The sequence below is a fragment of the Xiphophorus couchianus genome, chromosome 1 (assembly GCF_001444195.1).
Source record: "Xiphophorus couchianus chromosome 1, X_couchianus-1.0, whole genome shotgun sequence".
In the NCBI taxonomy this organism is placed as follows: domain Eukaryota; kingdom Metazoa; phylum Chordata; class Actinopteri; order Cyprinodontiformes; family Poeciliidae; genus Xiphophorus; species Xiphophorus couchianus.
The window spans coordinates 24,466,824-24,490,903 of record NC_040228.1 but is presented as its reverse complement, the minus strand read 5'-3'; the positions used below and the strand labels follow the sequence as shown (position 1 = coordinate 24,490,903).

Below are 24,080 nucleotides of genomic sequence, written 5' to 3'. Positions count from 1 at the left end.
CTTTTCCCCCCTGAATGAGGCGGCTGTGTTTAACAGGAGCGAAAAGCTGAGGAGTTTTCATCAGTGGCTCATTGTGGCCCCCTTCAGGAACATAAGTACGTTTTCCTGCTTTCTTTCTTGACTTGCATTTCTAGTTATTTATTTGGTACAATTTGAGTTTTTAAAATATACGTCATGCTAAGGAACAGCCTTAAAAATAGTTTAAATTCAATTAGGTGTTTTCAATATTTGGAAAGTGCTTAATTTCTGTAAAAAGTCCTTGAAAGTGATTCATATTCAAACTGAACAGTTTTGTAATAAAGTGCAATATAATGTTTGATTAACAGCCTAAATTTGGAAAATGTTATTTACAGTTAAAAATAGATATTTTCATAAATCTAAAAAAAGGCATATATTTTTTTGACTGCTTGAAGTTAAATCAGACTAAACCTTTCTTGTTTTACGTCAGATATATTACTAAAATTATTTCTACTTGCTAAATTCGAGAAAATTAACAAGAATATTTTTTTAGAGATTTTTTGTAACTTCCTTTACAATAAAATACTTTATTGATCCGAAAGGGAAATTAAAATTTCTGTAACTCAAAGAGGTATTGCAGATGGATACACGATTTGTTCTGATTGTTTCAATAAATATTTATGGCTTAATAACTTATTTGTCTGTATATTTGAAATAAAAATTGTCTTATATTTTATACATTAAGCAAAATTGTTATAATTGGAGGATTTTTTGTTAAATTAGTGTTTTGTTCTCAGACCAGTAGGGTGCATGTGAGATATTACAAAACATAAAATGTTGTTATATTTTAGTTAATTTTGTCCTTGCTATGTAGAATACTATAGTAAGACATTAACAGTAATACATGTTATATAATAGTCAGTTAAAACTGTCTTTATAGTTAGTTTATGTTATTTTTATCTTTAAAGTCTGATGTTGGAGAACCGTTTGAAAAGTGCTTAGTAATGTGTTTAGACCATCAGATCATATATTTTTCTTATTTCAAAGTTTTTTTTCTCTTTTTGTAAATCTTGCTTCATGCTGCTGTTTTGTTTTAGAGTAATTCAGGCATCTTTTGATGAGATGATATTGTTCGATATTGAAGTTGGCACTGAAGCAAGAAATAACGTTAGAAAGGCTCATTTGGGAAGGCAGCTCGTAAAAATGGAAATGAACGACAGAATTAAGCAAATGCATGCTGGAGTATCAATAATCTACAGAGAGGAATTAAATTAAAAGCTAACGTCGGTCAGAGCCAAAGTGACGTCGCTCTAATGGACTTGTGTGCTAATGCTGAGGCAGACTGTGTGGTACTGGGAGGCAGGGACTGGTTTCCAATATTAGTATCAGTAATCCCAGTATGAAGTCTTTCTACACGTCTGTTAAACATCCAGCTGCAGGCTGGGCTACTGAGCCAATAAAGAGGCTAATTTACTATTTTAGAGACCTAAAATCTGACCTTACAACTTTGTTTCCAGACTCTCAGACAAGATCAGCACAAATGTTTTGGAAACAGGTATTTTTTACTCCATTTGCATCTGCTGTTCGTAACCTAACAGGGTTTTGAGGAGGAAAATCTCATATTTGTAAACAACTCGGTTCGATTGGGGAACAAAGTTGCAACATCTGCTGCATTTTCAGCTGCTACAGTTCGCTTTCACACTGCATTGTACCGAACTGAACCAAACCTTTTGAGAAACCTGTTCCCCTCCTCGCCTGTGGTGGCGCTGCACCAAGGACTGCTGAAGGAACCAACATGAAAACCTCTGAGGAAGACACTTTCTTCTTCAAAAAATGTAGACAAAAGTGGAGTAGCATCAGATTGTTGTAGGATTTCTCTTTTGTCTTTGGTAAAACACTACGAGTCATTTCTCCCAGTAGTTCTGTACTCTCGGGTTTGTTTTGATTGTAATTACCCAGAATGCCCTGCTTTATTGTCCACTTCTGACTTTTGGAATGGTCTCCGGTCCGTTCACACATTTATTCGAACAAATTTCACTTCAACCGAACTGAGACCAAGGTGTTTGCAAATATGTCGCAGTAGTCAGAGCTCTTATTATAAAATTTTTTGATACATTCAAGCAGCACATAAATGTATAAAAATCTGCTAAAATTCCTCAGAAAAGCATGAATTAGGTTTTAAAAAATATTCCATCTACTTCTTTAAATTATAGTCTCATTGAGATGGAAAGAATTCGATATTTAAAATAAAACTGACTGATTTCCGACAATTTAATAGCTCTCTGAGCACTATAATGTTAAAAAGATCCTTTATTTTGCACAATGAGACTTTAAATGTAAATTTCAAAGTGCTACAAAAGACAATAAAAGCATTAACAATAAAAACTCATTTAAAATTCCAGAAGATCTTAAGAATAGGAATATTCTCAGTTCTTTTTTTGAATGAAACGTTTGGATAACATAATTCCTGTAAAATGTAAAATATTTCAGCAGCAGTTTGAATCATTGACGTTTTTCTGATTAAATGGAAAAAAATGAAACCTATTTTGAAAATTAACGACCAGAAAAATGGGATATTGTTACACAGTGAGAATATCGGGTTGTGCCTTGACTTTGATGAAATTCAGAGTAAACTATAAACCTCTTTTCTCTCTTCATTCATGGAGTTTTTTTGTTTTACGGGTTTCGGCTTCGTTACCCCTTTGTTTTACTTTCCCATCCATTCTTTCATAATCGCAGTTGGAATTTTGCAGATGTGCCCTTGGATGATTCAGAGCCAAAGTCGCGGTCTGAAAGCTGGCTGCGCCTTCATCTCCTCCATGAAAGACGTTTCTAATCGTCTGACTCAGAGATAAGAAACATCATCATTCAACTTATCCTAATGTTCTCCCTGCAGCGTGTCCGCCGGCCCGTCTGTGACCTTTTAGTCAGAACAGGGTTGGTTGTTTTTGCTTTTTGTGTGCGGTTGATCCTGGCAGACAGTCGTAGGCAGTTCTTTGTAATTTCCTCTTCAATCCGTTCCTCACCCGTGTTGCAAGGGATCAGAGTGTGTGGCGCCTACAGGGACAGGCGAGGAAGATGAAGATGTCAATAATCCATTCTGTCTCCCCACTGACATGTTATATATATGTTTATATATATAACGCCAATGAGGGTGCATGGATAATGATTCCCTGCCTCGCACCATATCAGCTGGAGAGATACTGTGTGTCCTGAGGGAAGGAGAATAATTACACACAAGTTTATCAGATTTTTAATTAGACACAAAGACTTGCAGTTTCAGTTATTTTTGGGGTTAAATTTGAGGTGCACATAATTAGAGGGGTAAATATATGTTTAGAAATAGGAGGTGCAGGAATTACATGAGAAAACATGAGCAGGAATGCACTTTGCACTGCAGAACAAAATATTATTTTTGGTCTTGTTTTTATACTGTAATGTTTGATTACATGGGAAATAAAGCAAAACTACCACTGGACCTGTCGCAATAAACAATAAATTAATTATTTGCATGATAAATTGAAATGAGATGCATGATTTATCGTTTTTCTACCAAAAACCGGATGACAAACGTCTTTAATCAAATGTTTTGGTCTCAACTAGACCTTTTTTTGAAGGACCGTTTTATTTACAGAGACTTCATAATTCATTTCATTTATTGTCTCTGCTGTTTTGTTCATTTATTTTGGATATTCAAAATGTCTTCCAGTTCCAGTGTGATCTGGTGATCGATTCAATTCAAAGGCTCTTATGGTTTGATATATATAATTAGAAAAATGAACTGCAAAGCATGAATGAATCGATATTTTTACCTAAACCGATTGCAGAGCGGGAACTTGGCAAGTATAAGCCCAGATAACCTACTGCTAGCCTTAAGTGCACTTTTCTGGGCCTATACTTTATTTAACTTTATTTATATAGCACATTTTCAGCAACAAGGCAGTTCAAAGTGCTTTACATGAATTAGAAAGAAATCCAAACAAAACAATAAAACCTAAAAAAAAAGTAATAAACTAAAAAGTATGAATGTTGGTTGGTTCTCCATGTTTGATTCTTGTTCAGGGTTGCTATAAGTATAAAACTAGATGTTGGTTCCAGGTGTTCTGGGTTGCTAAGTAGATGGTACTTTCTAAGTTTGTTCTCCAGGTAGGTAAGGAAATTTCATTAATATTTCACAAAAATAGTAAATTAAAATAGTGACTCATCAGTGCTTTGCAGTTAATTTTCCAATTAAATATCTAAGTTATCTGAGCTTATAATTGCCGAGTTCTTACTCGACAATCATCCATCCATCCATCCATCCATTTTCCGTTCACCCTTGTCCCTAATGGGGTCGGGAGGGTTGCTGGTGCCTATCTCCAGCTACGTTCCGGGCGAGAGGCGGGGTACACCCCGGACAGGTCGCCAGTCTGTCGCAGGGCAACACAGAGACATACAGGACAAACAACCATTCACACACACACTCACACCTAGGGAGAATCTAGAGAAACCAATTGACCTGACAGTCATGTTTTTGGACTGTGGGAGGAAGCCGGAGTACCCGGAGAGAACCCACGCATGCACAGGGAGAACATGCAAACTCCATGCAGAAAGACCCCGGCCGGGAATCGAACCCAGGACCTTCTTGCTGCAAGGCAACAGTGCTACCAACTGCGCCACTGTGCAGCCCTACTCGACAATCAGTGTAAGTAAAAATATTATGCTAGCAAGTGCTAGCGTTACCTTTCAACTAGGAGTGCACCGATTGCAGTTTTCTGGGTGATCACCGATTACCGATCTTTTAAAAAGCTTAACCTGCCGATTCCGATTTTGGCCAACACCAAATTCTTTTTTGTCTGAAATGTTGCTCCATAGAGCTAGAAAGTTGAGTTGACAACAGTGGGTCACTATTGTTAATTGTAAACGTGCAGAAAGTCAAACATTTCTCACCGGACAGCAAAAGACGACAGTGGTTGATTCTTAGACATTTGCCAAGCTAGATAAGATCGGTGGATAAGATTGGCTTCACCGATCTTCCAAAGTTAAGGAAATAGGTGCATCCCTACATTCAACCAACAGCCACAGTGTCCATGTGTGCTTCTGTATCAAAGAATATTGATGAGGTTCTGTTTGTGCTTTTGACCTGAACATCAATCACCCTGATATTTAAAATAAAATCCTGTAATGTGAAAATCTGTGGAAATGTTTGCGGCAGGAAGCATCCTAATATCAAAGCGCTGGACAAATTTAACTTGGGCTTGTGGAGGTTCTGGCGAGAAACGGACTGCGAGTGCTGGGCTAACCGCTGGCAGAAGCCCAGAGGGCAAACACCCAGAGCTGATTGCAAAGTAAACACACTTTGTGCTACAGAGGGAACAGGACAGAGTGATGGAGGAGCTGGCCAGAGTTTGGAGTCTCCTACCTGTGAGAGCTAGCTGCAGTGTGTGAAAACTGTTTCCCGTCTTAAGCGTGTGTGTGTTTGTGTGTGGGTTGCATGCTCAGTGCAGTCCTGCATGTGTCATTGTGGCTGCGAGAGCTGCTCCCAGGACAGCAGTGCATTAATCACAGGTTTTATAGGGTAGCCGGGTGTGACTTCATCCTGCTGGGCACACACACACACACACACACACACACACACACACACACACACACACACACACACACACACACACAGACAGACGTCACATGTGGTCCTCCCGTGGAGATTTGTCTTTACTTTGGAGCGATTCAGTCTGAAGGAAAGGCAGGATGTGTTTCAAGGTCACGATGGTTGCTCTCCATCTCCAATTTGCAAATTAAAACTACTCCAGTAGCTTAATGGAAAACATAAAAATATTATATATTTCACACTGCATGCCTGTGCTTGCATACAGCTGCGTGGAGATTTACAGTGTTGAAGTGAAGCAGTGAAGAAAAGATGCTATGTTGTGCATGATGCCTCACCCTCGCCGCTTTCTTCCAGGCCAAGGTCAATGTGAATTAATTATGATGACAGATCGTTGATCATCTAAGTGCTCCATCTTTGCAACGGTGATAGAAACACTTTAAGACTTTCCCAGCGTCTCATTAATATTTGATCCACTTCGTATTGATCTGTTCATTATAAGGAGGCCTTGGTAAATGCTTGCTATTATTACACAAAAGGGCAAAGTTTGGTTTAACAGTGGCTGCTCTGTTGAAAACAAATAAAAAAACCTGACTTTAAATAATGCCATTTTGGCTTAACTTAGTGTAATTTTTACATTTTTGCATCATTTGTCAAAACTTGATTATTTATATTTTGCTGATCTGCAGTTTGTCTGAACGCTGAGCTCAGATTGATGACCTTTGATTGGAGGAGAGGGGTTTGATTAACTGATACATCATCCATGCCACAGCCGATTTTATATGTAGCCTCATCGCTCTGATGTTTGACATTGTCTCCTTTATCACAGGTACGACCAGGCAACCCAGAGACGGGGAAATCTCAGGGGTAGACTACAACTTTGTCTCCATTGAGGAGTTTTTCTCCTTGGAAGAGTCCGGACCGCTGCTCGAGAGTGGGAAATTCAAAGGTTAGGGTAAAAAAATCTGACATTTTCTTTATTGCAACAACATTTAAAGATTACAGGGATTCAGATCCAAGGAAAATGTTATTTTGTTGAAACCACATTTAAAAAAATGGAGCAACAGTTAGCCAAAATATAATTTAACACAAGTGGAAGATATTTATTTTGCAGATTAGATTTCTTCTTTATCAAATTTGCTTGATTTACTGTTGTTTTACACTGCAAATACAAAATATTACCGAGTTTTGTAGGCCTACCCTGCAAAAGTATTACCAAGTATCCTAGTATTTTTGTCTAGTTTCTAGTGTAAATAATAGAAAACTTGAAATAAGACAAAACTAACTTAGAAGTTTTAGCAAGATATAGAGGCTTATTTTAAGTAAATAATTCCTTAATATTGATTAAAAAGTGCTTGTTCTATTGGCAGATTTAACTTATAACAAGACATTTTTCCCATGTTGTAAGTTAATTTATCTGCCAATAGAACAAGCACTATTTCATCAATATTAAGGCATTATTGGCTTAAAACAAGGTCCTATATCTTGCTGAAAAGTTACTTGTAAGTTAGTTTTGCTTTATTTAAATTTTATGAAGATGTTTGCACTAGAAACTAGATCAAAAATACTTGGTCATATTTTGTGTTTTTGCAGTGAATAAGGTAAATTTGATACTTAGCATCTATTAAATACCATAATCATATTTTAAAAATTTTAATTAACCCAAATAACCCTATTTCTCTATATATCAAATGTTGTTGATTAATTATCTGTATAAAATGACCAAATAAACATTATAACAAATGAGATTCACTGAGTCAGCAATTGCCAGCTCCTTAAAATCCATTGGTCGGCATATATTTCTGACATCAGGTGCTGCTCAGCTCATATTTCGGTTCTCCTGTGAGGGTCAGAGCCCTGCCTCTGATTAAAAAACCTCCATACATTACTATCCATAATTTATGAGTTTAATGGGACCAATAAATGTCATCCTCACCTGTCTCACATCTGACATTGACATGCACATTGCTATCAGTGTCAGCAGTATCAGCCGTGCTGTAGCCTCCAGAAGCTGCAGTAAATGGTGACGGCTGGTGACCTTGCTGTTTAGCTCGCTAATCTAATATTTCCCCTCAACCCATTTGTATCCCTATGAGCCAAATGGGAGGGATGTGGGGGTGGTACGGATAATGCCATTTTGTTTTTAGAGGCGGGAGCAGATGGCTATAACAAAAACAGTGTACCATCCCAAGGGATACATAATGTACGTGTAACACTTCTATGTTCGTCTCAGGTCCAGCAGGTTGATTTCACGACAGACACACTCAAGTTTTCTGCATTTATTCAAACAAAAGAGGAAATCAAAAAATCAGTCCAGCAGATTCTGCCTCACAGTTACAGACAGCAGCAGAAAAAGTGGCAGCTAATTGTGATTGTATAGTGGTATTTAACATAAATTTTCATTATTAATCCACGTAACTAATCTCATTTTTAAAATAAATGGCAATGAATATATATTTTTATTACAGGAAATAAATTCACATGTGTAAAGACTATCACACAACTGACAACGGAAACTTAACTTTGTGCCAAAAATTAAAACATGCCCAACAAAAGAAGAAATTAAGTTGGTGGTTAACCTCAGTCCAACAGCTTTTGCCACTTTGCATTAAAATATGGTTAAAAAAAACCTAAACAAACTACAGAGCAATTGTTCCCAATGAGTTAGTAGGAAGTAACAACCATTTAAAAGGTAGTTAGCAGCAGTTAGTAGCAGTTAACAGTCGTAAAATTAAACACAGCTAAAATGTATAACATTAATAACGATTAAAAACATATACAAAATGTGGCAAAATGTGGAAACACTGTATGTGATTAAATTTGTCTAAAACATCTGTTAAAATATAATACTTGTAAAGAAAACACAAAGCAACAGAAAAAAGGGGGAGGAGCTGTCGGTTGCTATGGTAACCACCAACTGCCAAGAGCAGCGCAACAGAATGTAAAACACAGATAAAAATGTCTGGAGAAACAACTACCTTCCTAAACAAAATCAATTCAAAGAATAAATAAACACATTTAGGAATCATCTGTAATGTTGTTAAAATAAAATCTTGTAACATATGCACACGCTGTATTCTGTAAGTGTGTATAATTGCTTAAGAATACAAAGTGTTGTGGATTCAAACCATTTTGTTACGCCAGTTTCTTGTTTCTTAACCAGCTTTCATTTGCAACAATAGTTGATTTGAGAAGTTTTGTCCCAACAGGATGTATATCAGCCCCGAAATATATATTTTTACAACAGATTCATGTGCTTGTTTTAAAGCGAGGTTTCCTTGTCCTGCCCTTGTTTATTACAGGGAATTACTACGGCACACCTCGTCCTGTTCACATAGGTCCAGAGAGTCCCCCCATCAGCTACCAGGAACACCGTAACCTGCTCAGAAACTTCCGCACACGCAGCAAATCCCTCAGCAACCTGGAAAAGGCTGCACACGAAGGCAGAAACAGCGAGGACGACTTAGGCAAGTGTTGCAAAGCTAAATTATGCCATAAGTACTACTGTAAAGAATACAGAGGCTGCTCAATTCTTCACTTTGCACAACTTGATAAGTCGCATTTTATTGTTCAGAGCTCAAAAATATATGAGTACAGAAGATATTGTTTGTTGCAAAGCTCTGCACAGTATCCAGTGTTCCCCTATCTATAGCTCGAGTCTCTGATCCCCAAATTAATCAATCATTAGCACAATTAGTATGCTGAAAAGTCTCGGTGGAGCTGTGGCCTCATTGATTGTTGGATCACCTCCAAAGGAAGGTCGTTTTGTCTTAGGATCCCTAAAACAAACAACGACTAAGCAGATAGGCTAGAATAAAAACTGTGAGCCAAACCATAAAAAATAGTGAAATTATGGTCAGAAGCTAGACTTACTGAAATTTATTAAATTCACCTTGCCAAGAAATAAATTCAAATATATTGAGTTTTTGTCATCCAAAGAGCTTTTAGTTATTTTTCATTTGTGACAGAATCAGAAGCTGATTAATCATAAGTGTTGAAATAGATCCAGTTTTATCACTTTAGGAACAAACAGTCAGTACAGAAAAATTTCACTGGGCGTGAAAATCTTGCTTTTAAAACACAAAGAAAGTAAAAGCATGGTTTAAATAATTCATGGACTGCTACTAATGACTCAATAAATACCAGGATAAAGCAGTCCTGTAGTTCCTATACTGCAAAAAACACAAAATTTTACAGAGTATTTTAGTCTAGTTTCTTGTGCAAATATCTTATTAGACTTGAAATAAGCTTGTTTTAAGTCATTAACTTCATTATATTGATTTAATATGTACTGTCTATTAAAAACAACTTGGGAAAACAACTTCAGTCGCACTGCTTAAGACTCCCGTCCCTCACTTTCGATGTCCGTCATGGCGCCTCGAATAATTAGGTGACGTAGTTGCTAAGTGTCAATTCAGGAAGAATAACTTATAAAAACAGACTTTCACGTAACATTTCTAATATCGCTTTTATTTAGTTGATTTCACTTTAAAAATCGTCACAGGGTGCTGCGCGGTCGGTTGCACAAACAGACAAGGATGCAAACCAAACTCGTCATTTAATTTTATAACTTTTAATGAGGAAAGATACGGCGGCGATGGATAGGAGCCTTTAATCGTAATGGGTAGCAGCTGTCCATCACAATGGCTGTCAACCCTCGGTGTAATCGCGGATTTGCAGCGAACACTTTATATGAGATCAGAAGATTAACGTTCATATACTTTATAAGTAAGTATGATTAGAAAAGATGTCAAATATCACATTATGGAGAAATTAGCCGTTGGTAACCATGGAGATAATGCCTCACCGTCATGTAGCCTAGCATGCATGGAAAAAATTGGTTAGCATCTCGTCTTTCGTACGTTTTTAAGTCTGATCCGGTGTTCAAGGGGAAACGCCGTTTATGACATAGTGACAAAAATCATGTGGTGTGAATTCAGGAATAGTTGGTAATTTGATCAACACGTCAGGAGGGAGGAAGTACAGGTCGGTTTCTAAGCTAGCTGTTTCTAACTTTTGTAAATGCCGCCATCTATGAGCCCCAACCGGTGTGTTGTGTTCACAGACAAATTAGCTGGACTGGAACAAATTGAAGCCATGAATAAATTAACAAAAACAACTTTGGAGAACAATTTTAGTTGCTCTGTTCAATACTCTCAATCCCTCACTTCCATTATGGGTCCTCCAATAATTAAGTGACGTAGTTGCAAACGGTCAATACACCTAAGCACCATGACAGAGAGATGTTTGACTGACCCAAATACCAGGTCATGTCTGCATGTTTGCAGGTAACAGTAGTCACCCCACTGTTGCCAACTCTGTGATTTTCTTGGCACAATTGGCAATATGTCAGACAAAAAAATCGGAAGGTCATGTTTCTTAAAGATCTGTAATTGGCCAGAAAACTTCAATCTGTGCACCACTAATTGCTGTTATATTTCTTATAAATGGTCTCAAAACAACAATATTATTGTTTATCACAATAACATCTGGGACAATATATCTTCCGACAAAATTTGTTGTGGTGACAGGCCTAATTATGAGTCAAGAAGAGCACATTGGGTGAAGTAAACAAAAGAAGCAGCATCACAGGGAGGTGGTTTTGGCTGGGAGGGAGGGGAGGTTTGAGGCATTAAGCCAGACTGCTGCAGAAGGAGAAGGAGAGAGGGAGTTGGAGTGGGTGGAGAAAAATGCAGGCAGGCAGACGTCCAGATAATTACAAAGAAAGATAGCGCTCCAAACAGTCAGGTGGGTTCGGCTGGCAGTCGGGACCAGTGGGGGTGAATGCAGGAAGGAGTCTGAAAAGAGTCGTCCAACACTCTGACCTCTGCTGAGTCATCTTTTCAAGTGTAACTTTGTGGGTGGATTGCTCGGCGGTACTTGTCATGTGCAGCAGGACTCTGGGTGGCCCCAGTGTCCGAGATCTCGCCGATCTATGTTGGAACTGAAAGCTGAAGGACAGCTACAAGGACAGTTAAGGGGGGAAAAAATGCTAATTTTCATTCTGCTTGTTGTGTGACATGCATGGCCACACAGTCTTACTCCTCAGTGGGCCGGACAGAAGTGGCAGAGATGCTGACTCTCCATGAGTTGTCAGAGCAAACATCAATACATTTTGCTTACAGAGAAACTTTGTTTTTTTTTGTTGGATGTTTGTGTAAATGTATGTGAATGTTTGTGTTTTAACTTTTATCATTATCATTACAGGTGGCTCTGCAGGAGTAAGCATTCCTATTGGCCACCGGTCCCCTGGTCGGCCCCGGGCATCCAGCAGTGGAGGCGAGGGTCATGGCGTAGAGAATGGGATCATCGGCAGCAGAAGAGGTGCCAGAATCAGAGGCATGATGCCCGATCACTGGGAGCAGGCGTTCAGTGACCCTGGAGAATCACTTTACATCGGGTAAGTCTTCACCAAACAACCTGGCAAAGGAAAAGTCTAAACAATATTTATTTATTTTACCTAAAAAATTACTAGTTCCACTTTTAACATGGGAAAAGTGAAATAATCTGCCAGTGGAACTACTACTACTTTTTCATCAATATTGTTTTATCGACTTAAAACAAGCTCCTATATCTTCCTTAAAAATTACATTTGTCTATTTCAAGTGCACTAAGATATTTGTACAAGAAACTTGACCGAAAATACTTGCTAAGATTTTGTGTTTTTGCAGTGTAGCAGATAATTTACATATTGAGAGACATGAGGTGGACAGGTGCAATTAAATGACTATCATTGTGTTTTTGTAACATTAAAACCTAGAAGATGTTTTGCTGTTCCAAGTTGAAGCATACATAAAAACCTTTAAGTCTTTTCAGAATTTCTCCTGATTGTTGTTCCTCGTGCGCTTTTCTCTACAGGTATTTTATTGGATTTGGGTCTGAAGGATATAGATTAAAACTGAAGAAGGCTAATTTTTCATTTTATTATCCATTTCTTCCTGCTTAAAGACCAATTTGCAATTAATAAAAAAATTCCAAAAGGTTTTAATATCAAATGTTATGGCACTTAAAAGATGTTATGATGCTTAGGCTTCTAAAAAGGTCAGATTTTGGAAGACAAACAGGCCCACAGCATCACAGGTCTTCATCCCTACCTAAGAGTAAACATGAGGGCATATTAGTCTTTTGTTTTAGATCTAACTCTCATACAATGTTTGTTGCCAAACAACAACATTTTAGTTTTATTTGAACAATTCACACAGTGTAAATTTGTCATCAGTGACACCTTTTTTTATTTATTAGAACCTAATTTATTTTTATTCTAGTTTTAGTTTTAGATGAAATTTTAATGAAATTTACTGTAACTGAATTATAATGTCGCAGCGGAATGGACTTTTAGGTACAACAGGTGTTTGAAAAGAGCTCAAGTCTTTTTGGCTAAACTCACAAGTAACATTTTTGCGTGATAAGTTCATCAAACCTAAGTCATTATTTTGTCCTCCAGCATGAATAAGTGAATTCTGGGGATGATTTCTTTTCCAAGGAAGGGGACTAAGTAGGTGAACAATAGATTAGCTAAGAAACCCAAATGTAAACAGCTATTATTGAGTCAAATAACACAAATATATAAGAACTAATAAAACTAGAGTATGTAATCATAGATTTCACATCTAAAATACTGAAATGTTGGACTATGAAAATCCCCCTTAAATATCTCAACACAGAGATGATAATGCAATGCTAACATAACATGATTAATAATGGAACGATGTGAAAAACACTGAATTAACATGCCCTCCAGTAGTGAACACAGTATTTAGCATTCCATGCAGGAATGTTACATCACAGTTTTTTTAAATAAAGTCTTGTGTATTTTTAAATATATTATATACATGAATTGCCACCCATTTGTTTTTAAAACACACTGAGGCTGCTTTCTTATCACGCTTCCCTTATTTCAATCATTTACCATCAAACTTGAATGCTTAATCCTAACCTTGAACCAGAATAATCACATATTAACCTTCACACCTTCCCTCTCTTCAAATTTGTTATAAATGAAATTTGTTTTCCAAATTTATAGCAAGTCCTCTGTAAGTTTGTTCCCACCAGGATATAAAACCACTTTCACACACACCCCTGCACACATCCTGTTGTCTTCCTGGTCATTAGAAACACAGCATCCTTCCTCTCTTCTGGTGCCCTGTGCATCCAGCCGGGTTGATAACCATGGACCATTTGGCTGATCCAATGGAGCCTTGGGTGAATCACGAAGGAAAAGGGAGTGGCTGCATATTAGTGTCTTTTTTTCTCTCAGAAATTCTTAAAACCAAGTAAGTTCAAGTAGTTAGTATTTAGATGTTATTTTCCCCCCATTAGCATTTTAGCCAGCTGTTAGCTAGAGGTAGTGCTGTTGTCTTTGATTATCGTCTTGCCTTGAATCAAAGTAGTTTTGTTTTGTTTTGGTTTAGCAGCAGTAATGTAGAATGGAAACACATGATTTCAATTATTTATTATAAAATCATAACACAAATGTATTAGGAATGTAAAAATAAAAGGTAAAACATTATCTAAAATGAAGTTTAGGGGTCTAGGAAGGAAATTATTATTATTTATTTTATGAATAGCTGGAGTATGATTCACTGTAGTTCCACGGAATGAAATGTAGTCAGTAACATAATGAAAAATAACAATAATTATATTGTAATTTTGCTAGCTGATATCTCTGGATGCTAAAGTTTTGAGTGGGATAGTTGTGGTGCAAACTGAAAGACCTGTTTGTTGATTCTGGTGAAAATGGGTTCTGTTGTCCTCCCCACATGGTGGACTGGTTCCAGATTATAATTATCATCAATGCAACAAGTTTCCCATATTATCAGTCAAATAATATGCCAGTAGAACTAGTATATTTTCATGAATATTAAGTAATTATTTACTTATAATAAAGTCCGTCTTGCTGAAAAGTTACTTGCAAGTTAATTTTTGTTTTATTACAACAGTACAAAGATGTTTGCACTACAAACTAGACCAAAAATACTTGGTAAGATTTTGCATTTTTGCAGTGAAAGCTCTAAAATACAAAATGTAATTTGCATAAATGGACAGATGTATTTTCATGACAAGAAACTCGTATTCTTGCATGTGTGTCTTTCGGGTGTTATTTTCTTTATTATCAATTTTTTGAGCTTTTTTCAGTACACGGCCTTTAACCCCAAGTTTCCTACCAGTTCATATATTTGAGTATTTGTGCTTTTGTGAGTGCGGTTGGATGAATGTTTCTCCTCTTGCCCAATAACTAATAGAGATTGGCATCAACTAACTCACTCATTCTTTGGTTACCTAGCAACCCACTCACTCTTTGGTAACCTAGCAACAACCTGTGGAGTAACTGCCACAGCAGCAGTTTAAAGTTCCTCCATTTTGTCTCCTCATAACGCCTTAAAAAAATCAATTGTGGAGAGAAAACTGTGGATAAAACAGGAAAGATCACATCAGTAGCTTGGCAATATTTCAAGTGTTTAAAACCAAAAAAACTAATCAATAATTATCAATATCAATCGATATGAAACATTTATATCGTGGTACGTTTTTCAGCCATATTGTCCAGCCCTTCCTTGTCGTTGACTTAAATTCAAAAATACTTTATTGATCCCAGTTACAAATGAAATATTGTTGTAACTCATATTAATTGAAATTCATTGTGCATTTTTGCCAGGTAAAAACTATTTTTGTCATTTATTCAGTATCATAATTTGACTAAAATTGGTGGCTCTTCTTCTGCCCGTTTTTCTACCCAAGGCGCAGCCCGAGGAGGACCAGCTGGCTGGGCCCTCGTCCCTCAAGCAGAGAGACCAACTACAAAAATGAATGTGAGCGTCTTTGTTTCTTCTTTGTTTTCCTTTCCTGCCCCTTCTCTCTCACCATGCAATTATCAGCACATGATCAACATATTTAACAGTTGAACATGCTAAATGAGGCCACAAATTTGTCATGCACGGAAGCCGCAGACACAGCAGGCTTGTTAGAGTCAAATGAGATAGAATGAGCTTTTGGCCGAACAGTGGCATGTAAGTGATTAACGCCTAAAGCTCTGAGCTGCTGGAGAGCAGCCAGACCTGCTGCACAGGCTGGCAGGGTCAACACGGGGAGAACATGTGACTGGCATCTATGTAATCTGCCCGTTTCAAATAAAAACGTCATTCATGATGTCTGTCTGTGATCACAGCAACATTAAAAAAAGGAACAGATTCAAATGCATTGCTGTGCTTCCATCTGCTCAGTCAGGTGTAATGCCCTTTCTTTACCAGCAGAAGGCAATATTGCATTCATTTTTATCTGCGCGTTAAAGGGATTTTGATGATTTTTATTATCTGTTGCTGTAATATCACACATGTCTAGATAAAGACAACAAGATGAACTAGGGGAATACGCTCAATCTAAAACACATTTTGCAGATTTTTCTGATGTGATGTAACATTTAAAAATAAATTAAAAAATGACCTACATGACTCTGCAGAGCTTGGTAAAGCAAATGGATTATGTTGCCAAATTTAACTTATCAGACAGTCAGTAATGGATTCTGCTTTTAAAGCAATCTCTCCACCATATGCTTTGGGTTGTGTAGCATTTCGTTAAAAGCCATCTGGCGATTGGTTCGTACTGTTAAACTCCTTTTTCCCTCCCTACTAAAACCCGCCACTTCCAAGCATTTAGTTGTGTATGAAAAACCTTGGACTGTTTCCACTTTTTTTGTCTCCTGTCTGGTGTGCTTCTCTCATTAATCAATCTTCTGCCTCTTTTTTGTGTTTTTCTCTTTACTTTGTTGATCATCAGGGTTCACGGACCTGCCTGAGGATCTCAGGGGTTTCCCTGTCCATGCACACTTGATCAAGGGCTCCAGAGGGTTTGGTTTCAACATAGTAGGAGGCAGCCGGGCAAGAGAGTTTCTCCAGGTCTACAGTGTGACGGCAAGTGGCCCCTCCACTCTAAAGACAGGTAAAAACTTTAGAAATGAAAATAATCTTATCTATTTAGTTCTGGGTTCCAAATTGAATTTCTTTCAATCACTGTAAAAGAGATTTTTGCTTGTATTTGTAGAAAATTTTGACCTGTTTACTACTGAGATCTACAAAAAGCTACCAGCAATTTGAATCCCAGCATGTTCAGTTACAGAAAGCCATAGAGCCAAAAAAGAAAAAAAACAAATCATCTTTGCAATACATCGTTTTCCTGGCATCTGCGAAAATCTTGATCTCTCACTCTTTTACAGCCTATACAAACTGTAGACTTAGACTTTGTATAGGCCGTCAACCTGTCATAGAAAATACAATTTTCTTTAATTCTCTGGCTTTTTTTAATAACTCCTCAGTGAATTTGAACATGGCTAACTTTGAGAGGTTTTTTCAGTCTGTAACATCATCCACACTGAAGGGTGTTGTCAGCATGAACTTGCGGTATTTGAGAAATATTTGTTTTGTGAAAGCTATTGAATTGGCATATCTGCATACTAGCTATTATTACTTAAGTCATGGAAATGTTTTGGTGTATTTGAAGTAACAGTAGGGCAGGAAAAACGTATCACGATATTAGGGTTTCATATCAGTCGATATCAATAATTATGATGTGTTGAAATATCTGAAATACTACCTGTTTTATCCGCAAATTGCTTTTGAGATGTTCTAGTCTTTTTTTTCTTTCACTCCACGCTGTTCTTTCTTATTCTTAAGCAGTTATGAGGCACAATACTAAAACCTTAAACTGCTGCTGCACAAGTTACTCAAGAGATCGTTGCTAGGTAACCACAGAATGAGTGAGTTGCTAGGTAACCAGAGCGCGAGTGAGTGAGTTGATTCCAAAAACCTTGTTTAGCTGACGTTGAGCGGCTAAAGTTTTCCTTCTGCCTACATCCCCCAGAATGCTGTGCGGTTCTGGATTTATTGGAATTATTATACATTTAATCAAACGTATTTTCAGTTTATATGTACCAGGCTGTAATTAAAGTGTTTATACATCTTTTCCTCACCTGCAGCTCCACATCTTTATTTTTTCATACAAGAGAAAGTGTAGATAAAACCGTTTAATCCTGGTGGCTAGTAATCCATAATCTTGCTATCATAACACTTGCAAATGCAGTGGCGCACATCCTGTTTACAGACTGTCACGCAAATTCTCCCAGAGGCAGCTATTACCGCTCCAGGAGGCCAGAGCACAAGCTGATCTAGTTCATATCTGTTAAATAGGCTGGTTTAGGCAGATTACTTTTTCGGATTAGTCCGCAAGCTCACAGATGAATTTTATAAGCAAACACAGAGACGCGGACAAATGTCTCTGCACTTTGCATGTTCAATGTTGGGCACAAATCAGACTTGGCTATTGATTATTGATTCACTTGAAAAACAACATAGAGCTGTACAAAAGACAACAGTTTGGACAAACAGATGAGATCCTTAATGCAGGCATGATATCCAACAGCGGAAATCTGCATCTGGCAACATTTAGTTTGATTTTATGTCAGAAATTTTCAAAATGCGAAGGATCCTGCAGTCAGAAAGTAAAGCACCTCGACCCGGAAGTTCAGCCTAAATGGTTCTGGATGGTTTCCTTGGTCCTAGTTTTACCGTCCCATTAGTTCTCAGGTAAATGGGCGTAGCATTTCCTCTTATATTCATGTCCTCGGAGAGTGCCGCCCATCACCATGAACCTGAAACTTTTCAGCAATTTGCAGATGATTGTCATGAAAACTTGAAACTGCTTGGAGATGTTATTGTACCGTTTATCTTCTCAGACAGCGCTCACCTTTCAGCATTTTAGTTCCTTTGAAATAAACTGAATGTCTGATGAAAGTCTTGAAGACACCAGTGGTTCTGGTCAAAACTAAAGAATTTAAGACGTGACTGTTAGGCTACTATTAGCTGTCTTTCTAGGTTAACCATGAATAAGTTCATGCTATTTTAGGATATATTTGCGACATAGACAATTAAGTTCTTTTCACAATTTTATTTGTTTACTCTTGTACCTACAAAAGTCCAGAGTTGGATAGTAACTAGTTACATTTACTTCAGTAACTTTTTGAAAAAATAATTACTTTTAGGAGTATTTTTACTATCCTATACTTATAACTTTTACTTGAGTAATTTGATCATAAAGTATTGCTACTCTTAAGTAAAATGACACACAGGTGTGTGTCTTACTCACCAGACACACACCTGCATTTTTTGTTAGTTTCATAAGTATTTTATTCAAAGAAATTAATTTTGAAAATACTTTCATTTGCCTGATGTTATATTGTAATTATGTTATTAATTTGAATAATTTTCTTTTGGGTCCTCAAAATACCAACTTTCCACATAATTTTTCATATTGTTCTGCCTGATTATGTAGTTTTTAAATCTTAAATGATTAATATTTTGATCAGTTACTCAGTACTTGAGTAGCCTTTATACTAAACACATTTTTACTCGAGTATTTTATTCGAGTGGATGGCTAATTTTTTACTTTTACTGAAGTGAAAATATGTTGAAGTAGTGCTACTCTTACTTGAGTGTAATTTTTGGGCCCTCTACCCAACTCTGTAAAGGACATGCTGGTATGCATTACACATTAACCCATTAGAAGATAGGGTAACAATGACATTTCAAAATTTCCCCAAAATATTACATAAAATCAGAAAAATGATGATGCCTGTTGCATATTAATCTGTGTGTTTTTGTTTTGACTTCATCAGCGGACATACTCGTGTACATCAACGATGCTTGTGTGTTGGGAATGTCTCACAAAGAGGCGGTAGAGATGCTCAAATCAGTGCCTGTGGGCCACAGCATAGACATAGAGGTGAGAAGGGGGTATCCAATGCTCTACAACCCGGACGGTCGCCCCAAGCAGCCATCACCAAGGTTACTGGACGCTGAGGACCACCATGTCACGCCTACCACTACCCAACCACAACCTCTTCACCAGGTACCTCGCCTTTCAACACCTTCACCACAGGGCCAGCTCTTTAAGGGCTACCACAGCGACAGAGGCTACGTGGAGCACGGCGTGACCCTAGATGCCAATGGAAATGCCACATCTTACGCATCCAGACTGCCTCCGCCGTACAGACGCTCCAGTGTGAGCAACGCTGCGCCGTTCTCCCCAGTTCGGCCACCGCGGTCACACAGGAGCTTAGCCAGGCTGCAGTTGCTGGACCCGACGCTAGCCAGCCAGAGTGACAGCGAGGTTGTTTCTGCGGTTGGTTCACACAGGTAAGAACCCGAACTTAACCTTTTCAGACGCAGAGATCCAAGTACAAGTGCATCCAAGTACAAATGCTTTACTTGAGTTTTTTTATATTCTGGAGGCAGTAATTTATCTAATCTGACTCATAATAAAGAGATAATCCCGGTGTTACCATGAACAGGAGCGCAGAAAACCAGAATATTTATGTATAATTTTATCTTTAGCCAGGCTACATTCAACTAACTTGATGTTGTTTTAAGCTAGGCTACATTCAGCTAACTTGATGTTTTTTTAAGCTAGGCTACATTCAGCTAACTTGGTGTTTTTTAAGATAGGCTACATTCAGCTAACTTGATGTTTTTTTAAGCTAGGCTATATTCAACTAACTTCATGTGTTTTTTTTTATTTTTATTTGTTTGTTTGTTTTTTGGCCCATTATTCAGTTAATTGCATTTTTCCTACATGCAAAACTCCAAAGCCGGAACCTTTGTTTTGTGTTTCTGGTATTCCTGTAAAACTGACACACAAGTGACACCTGCAAACGTCAGTGATGACCGATGGCGAGAGTGAATTCATCTCATGTAGTTAATAATTCTGTGAAGTGGGAGAGAGGGTTGCTGCAGTGGCGCAGGGGTAAAGCACAACCCACATATGGAGGTCTTAGTCATAGGTTCGAGTCCGAGACTGATGACTTTGCTTGCTGCATGTCTTCCTCATTCTCTCATTACACACTTTCCTGTCTGTCCTCTCTCAAATAAAGGCCACTAGAGCCAATAAAACCTTAAAAAGAATTTGGAGAAAGAGGAAGGTCAAGGACTCAATCAAACTAGTTTATTGTAAGTTACATGAACAGTTATTTTTTGTGAGTTGTACTACCTGATTTTGTACTGCTTACTGCATTTTTTTGACTTTGCGTGTGTTTTTTAAGTAAAGTGTAATTCAGTGTTGACTTTGCCTCCTTCTCTTTATCCTCAGGGCGTCAATGATACGAAATCACAACAATAACTCCCTTACGACACCGCAGCATCATTTACGTTATGGAACGTCGAAGTCATCCGAAAGCGACTTATCCACCTGCACCGTGCCGGGGACCAGGCTGCCGCTCCCCGAGTCACCGCGGAGGCCGTCGTCTTCCTCTGGCGGGCCCCGCAGCGCTTACTCCCACCTTTTCAGACCACAGACCTCCCATCTCAGACCACCGCTCACCAGAGAAAGCCCCCTCCACCACGGCGTCAATGGTTTCCATGGCAACACCAGCCCCACTGCCAGCCCCAGCAGCGTTTCCTCTCCTGGCGCGATGAGTGTGGGCAGTGGGTTTTGGGGATTCACCGGAGGGGAACTTGTTCCAGTGGCCTTGGCGCAAGCCGAAGGAGACAGGGGCCTCGGGTTCAGTCTGATGGCTGGTGGTTCTGGAGGCAGGTTGACTGTGGTGGAGAGAGTCTTTGACAGAAAGCAGTGCAACTCCCTGCAGCCAGGGGACGCTGTTGTCAAGATCAATGGAGCTGATGTCCAGAGTCTCAGCCTCATTCAGGTAATAAATAAACCAGTCAACCTAGATTATTGTAACAAGCGCTGAACAATATGGCTGAAAAATGTATCGCAACATCAGAGTTTCATATCAGTCGATAGTAATAATTATGTATCCAGTTTCTGCTTTAAATGTCTGAAATGATGCCAAACTGGTGGTGTGACCACAGTTCTAACTCCTCGACGACATTTTTTAAATTTTTAAGCAGTTATGAGGCACAGTGAATCTGAAACTGCTACTTTGCAAGTTACTCAACAGGCTGTTGCTAGGTAACCAAAGTTGGGGGAAACTTGAAACTGCTTGCTCCCCAGCATGTTGTTGCTAGGTAACCAAAGAGGGAGGGAGTTAGTTGATTCCACCACACTGGAAAAACACAAAATATAGTATTTTGATGTAGTTTCTAGTACAAATATCTTTGTACAGTTGGAATAAGGCAAAACTAACGTACAAGTAACTTTTCAACAAGAAATAGGAGCTTGTTTTAAGTCAATAATTCTATAATATTAATGAAGAAGTGCTAGTTCTCCTGGCAGATTAATTCATTTATAACATGGAAAAAATGTCTTGTTATAAGTTAAATAAACTTTCCCTGGAACTTTTTCGTCAGTATTTAGAATTATTGACTTAAAACAAGCTCCTACTTCTTGTTTAAAAGTTACTTGTAAGTTAGTTTTGTCTTATTTCAACTGTTAAAAGACATTTGTACTAGAAACTACACCAAAAGTACTTTGTAAAATTTTGTGTTTTGCAGTTCAGCCATGCTTATCTGGCAGAACTAGAGAGAGTAACTGTTGAAGATTCTATCAAACGTATTATCTATTGATATTGATCACATGTCGATCACAATATATTTTTATTGATTTATTGTCCAGCCCTAACTTTAACTCTTGAAGCTTTGCTTAATAATGTGTTTCAGCATGACTCCAAAAAATAACCCCAACTTTTCCTCTTTTATAGATTCAAACAATCCTGCAGGAACACACAAAACAGGGAGAAGTTATTCTGCTGGTTTACAGAGGAGGTAAAATACTCTCAACCCATTTGGAGTCAGTAGTTGCGTTTCCATTACAAATGTGATTAGAAGTCTGTCATTATACCACCAGTGACAAAAAACACAATTTTGCTTACAGAGACTTCATATTTCATTTTATTTGTTGTTGTTTTGTTTATTTATTTTGGATATTTAAAATGTCTTTGAGTTCCAGTGTTAAATGATCATTAGAATTTAAAGTTTATTGATCTTTGAGAATGCGTTCAATACTACTATATATCTTGAAAATAGTCTCAAAACAGCAGTTTTATTGTTTATTGCAGGGGTGTTGAAAGTGCGGCCCCAGGGCCTTTTGTGGCCCTTGGATTAATTTTGTGACTGCAATTCAAGAATGGGACAAATTTGGCCTTGCAACATTTTTTGTAAATTTTTTAGGATTATATTTTCCATGCAAGTTTATATCTTCTTAAACGTACAACACAAATAATTTTTCTTGAGTTAGCCTTTTTAAAATTATTATTTTGTTATTAGTCATGCCACAAACATCCAGCATGTTTTCACTGAAAAACAGACTTTGGCGCCCCCATGTATGACATTTGGCTAAATACAGCAAAAGTTGTAAAAGATTAAAGTAAATACATTTTGTAGACTTAAAAAATGTCAAATAATTAGTCCAAAAAGTTACATAACTATAAAAATTAAGGTAAAAAAATATTAATAATTTTTTTCTTTTAAATAAATATATTGATAAAAAAAAAAAAAAATCAACATATTTATAATGTCGATATTAATATATTGCTATATACTCGTTTATTGCAGAGGGTGTACTTTGAAAACACTTGCTAACCCTAAATTAATATATATTAATAAATTATCAATAATTTGATACAACTATTAAAATGTTTAATAATTTTAGAAAATTATTAAATATTTGATAAAATATTAACTGTTTTATTTATTGTTGTTCAGATAAAAGAGAAACAATTCAAAATAAATAAAAAAATTGCGTTTTTTATTTGGTGGGGAAAATTAAAATTTTGGCCCCTGAATATTTTCAGCTTGGGGATTTTGGCCCTTGGCTCCAAAAGTTTGGACACCCCTGGTTTATCACAAAACAATTTAACATCCAGCAAAATGGCCTAATTGTGAAATTACATGTCAGTGGAAACCCAACTACCAACTTCTTACCATCTGATGCTCAGTGTTTATATCTGGTTTCTTTTCTCTCGTCTTTTTAGGCACTTATCACTCATCGGTTTCTCCGGGCTCGGGTCGGAGACTCCCTTCACCTCTGCTGCGCCCCCCTCCTCCTCCTGTTGACGCGGGCAATTCGTCGTTGCTCCCAGAGGCGCTGCCCGTTCCCCGCACCGCCACCAGCAACCCTCCTTCCCCGCTCCTCACCAGCTCCTCTCTGATCCAGAGCACCAGTTTCCTGGAGTCGATTCCAGTGACCCTGACCATGGAGCCCAAAGACTGGATCGACATCGGCCTGGAAGACGAGGCCGGCGGCGGCGTGTCTGTGCCTGATGCGAGCCTGGAGAAGCGGAAGGGCGAGCGGACGCGGCGTTTCAGAGGGTTTGAGGTGGAACTGAGGAGAAAACCCGGGGAGGGATTCGGGTTTGTGATTGCCTCTCAGGACTTGGAGAACGGAAGAGGTAAGAACTAGCATCACCCACTTCGGTGCATTAAAATATCAGAACTGGAGGACTTCTGAAAAGCATTAACAGTTGGTTACCTGCCCAAAGCAATGGGTTTTATTTGGATGCCCTTGTGCAAAGAAGCACTATTAGGTAATTGCACATTAAAATTGCTTGGCATGGCCACAAGCCACTGAATGAGTCACAACGCCTCATCTACATTTT

General features: G+C 38.0%; 1 protein-coding gene across 5 annotated transcripts in view; it reads left to right on the top strand.

Moving 5' to 3' along the window:
* The window catches only part of magixb (MAGI family member, X-linked b), a 74,361-nt gene that overhangs the window by 33,889 nt on the left and 16,392 nt on the right, over positions 1–24,080 (top strand). For all 5 annotated transcript variants that reach the window (XM_028016048.1, XM_028016040.1, XM_028016055.1 and 2 more), the window contains exons 4-12: positions 6,372–6,491; positions 8,845–9,009; positions 11,750–11,942; positions 15,281–15,351; positions 16,316–16,477; positions 19,206–19,725; positions 20,675–21,230; positions 22,185–22,248; positions 23,457–23,873. In XM_028016048.1, coding sequence (XP_027871849.1) covers positions 6,372–6,491; positions 8,845–9,009; positions 11,750–11,942; positions 15,281–15,351; positions 16,316–16,477; positions 19,206–19,725; positions 20,675–21,230; positions 22,185–22,248; positions 23,457–23,873 — 2,268 coding nt within the window. The remainder of the gene's footprint in view (positions 1–6,371; positions 6,492–8,844; positions 9,010–11,749; positions 11,943–15,280; positions 15,352–16,315; positions 16,478–19,205; positions 19,726–20,674; positions 21,231–22,184; positions 22,249–23,456; positions 23,874–24,080) is intronic.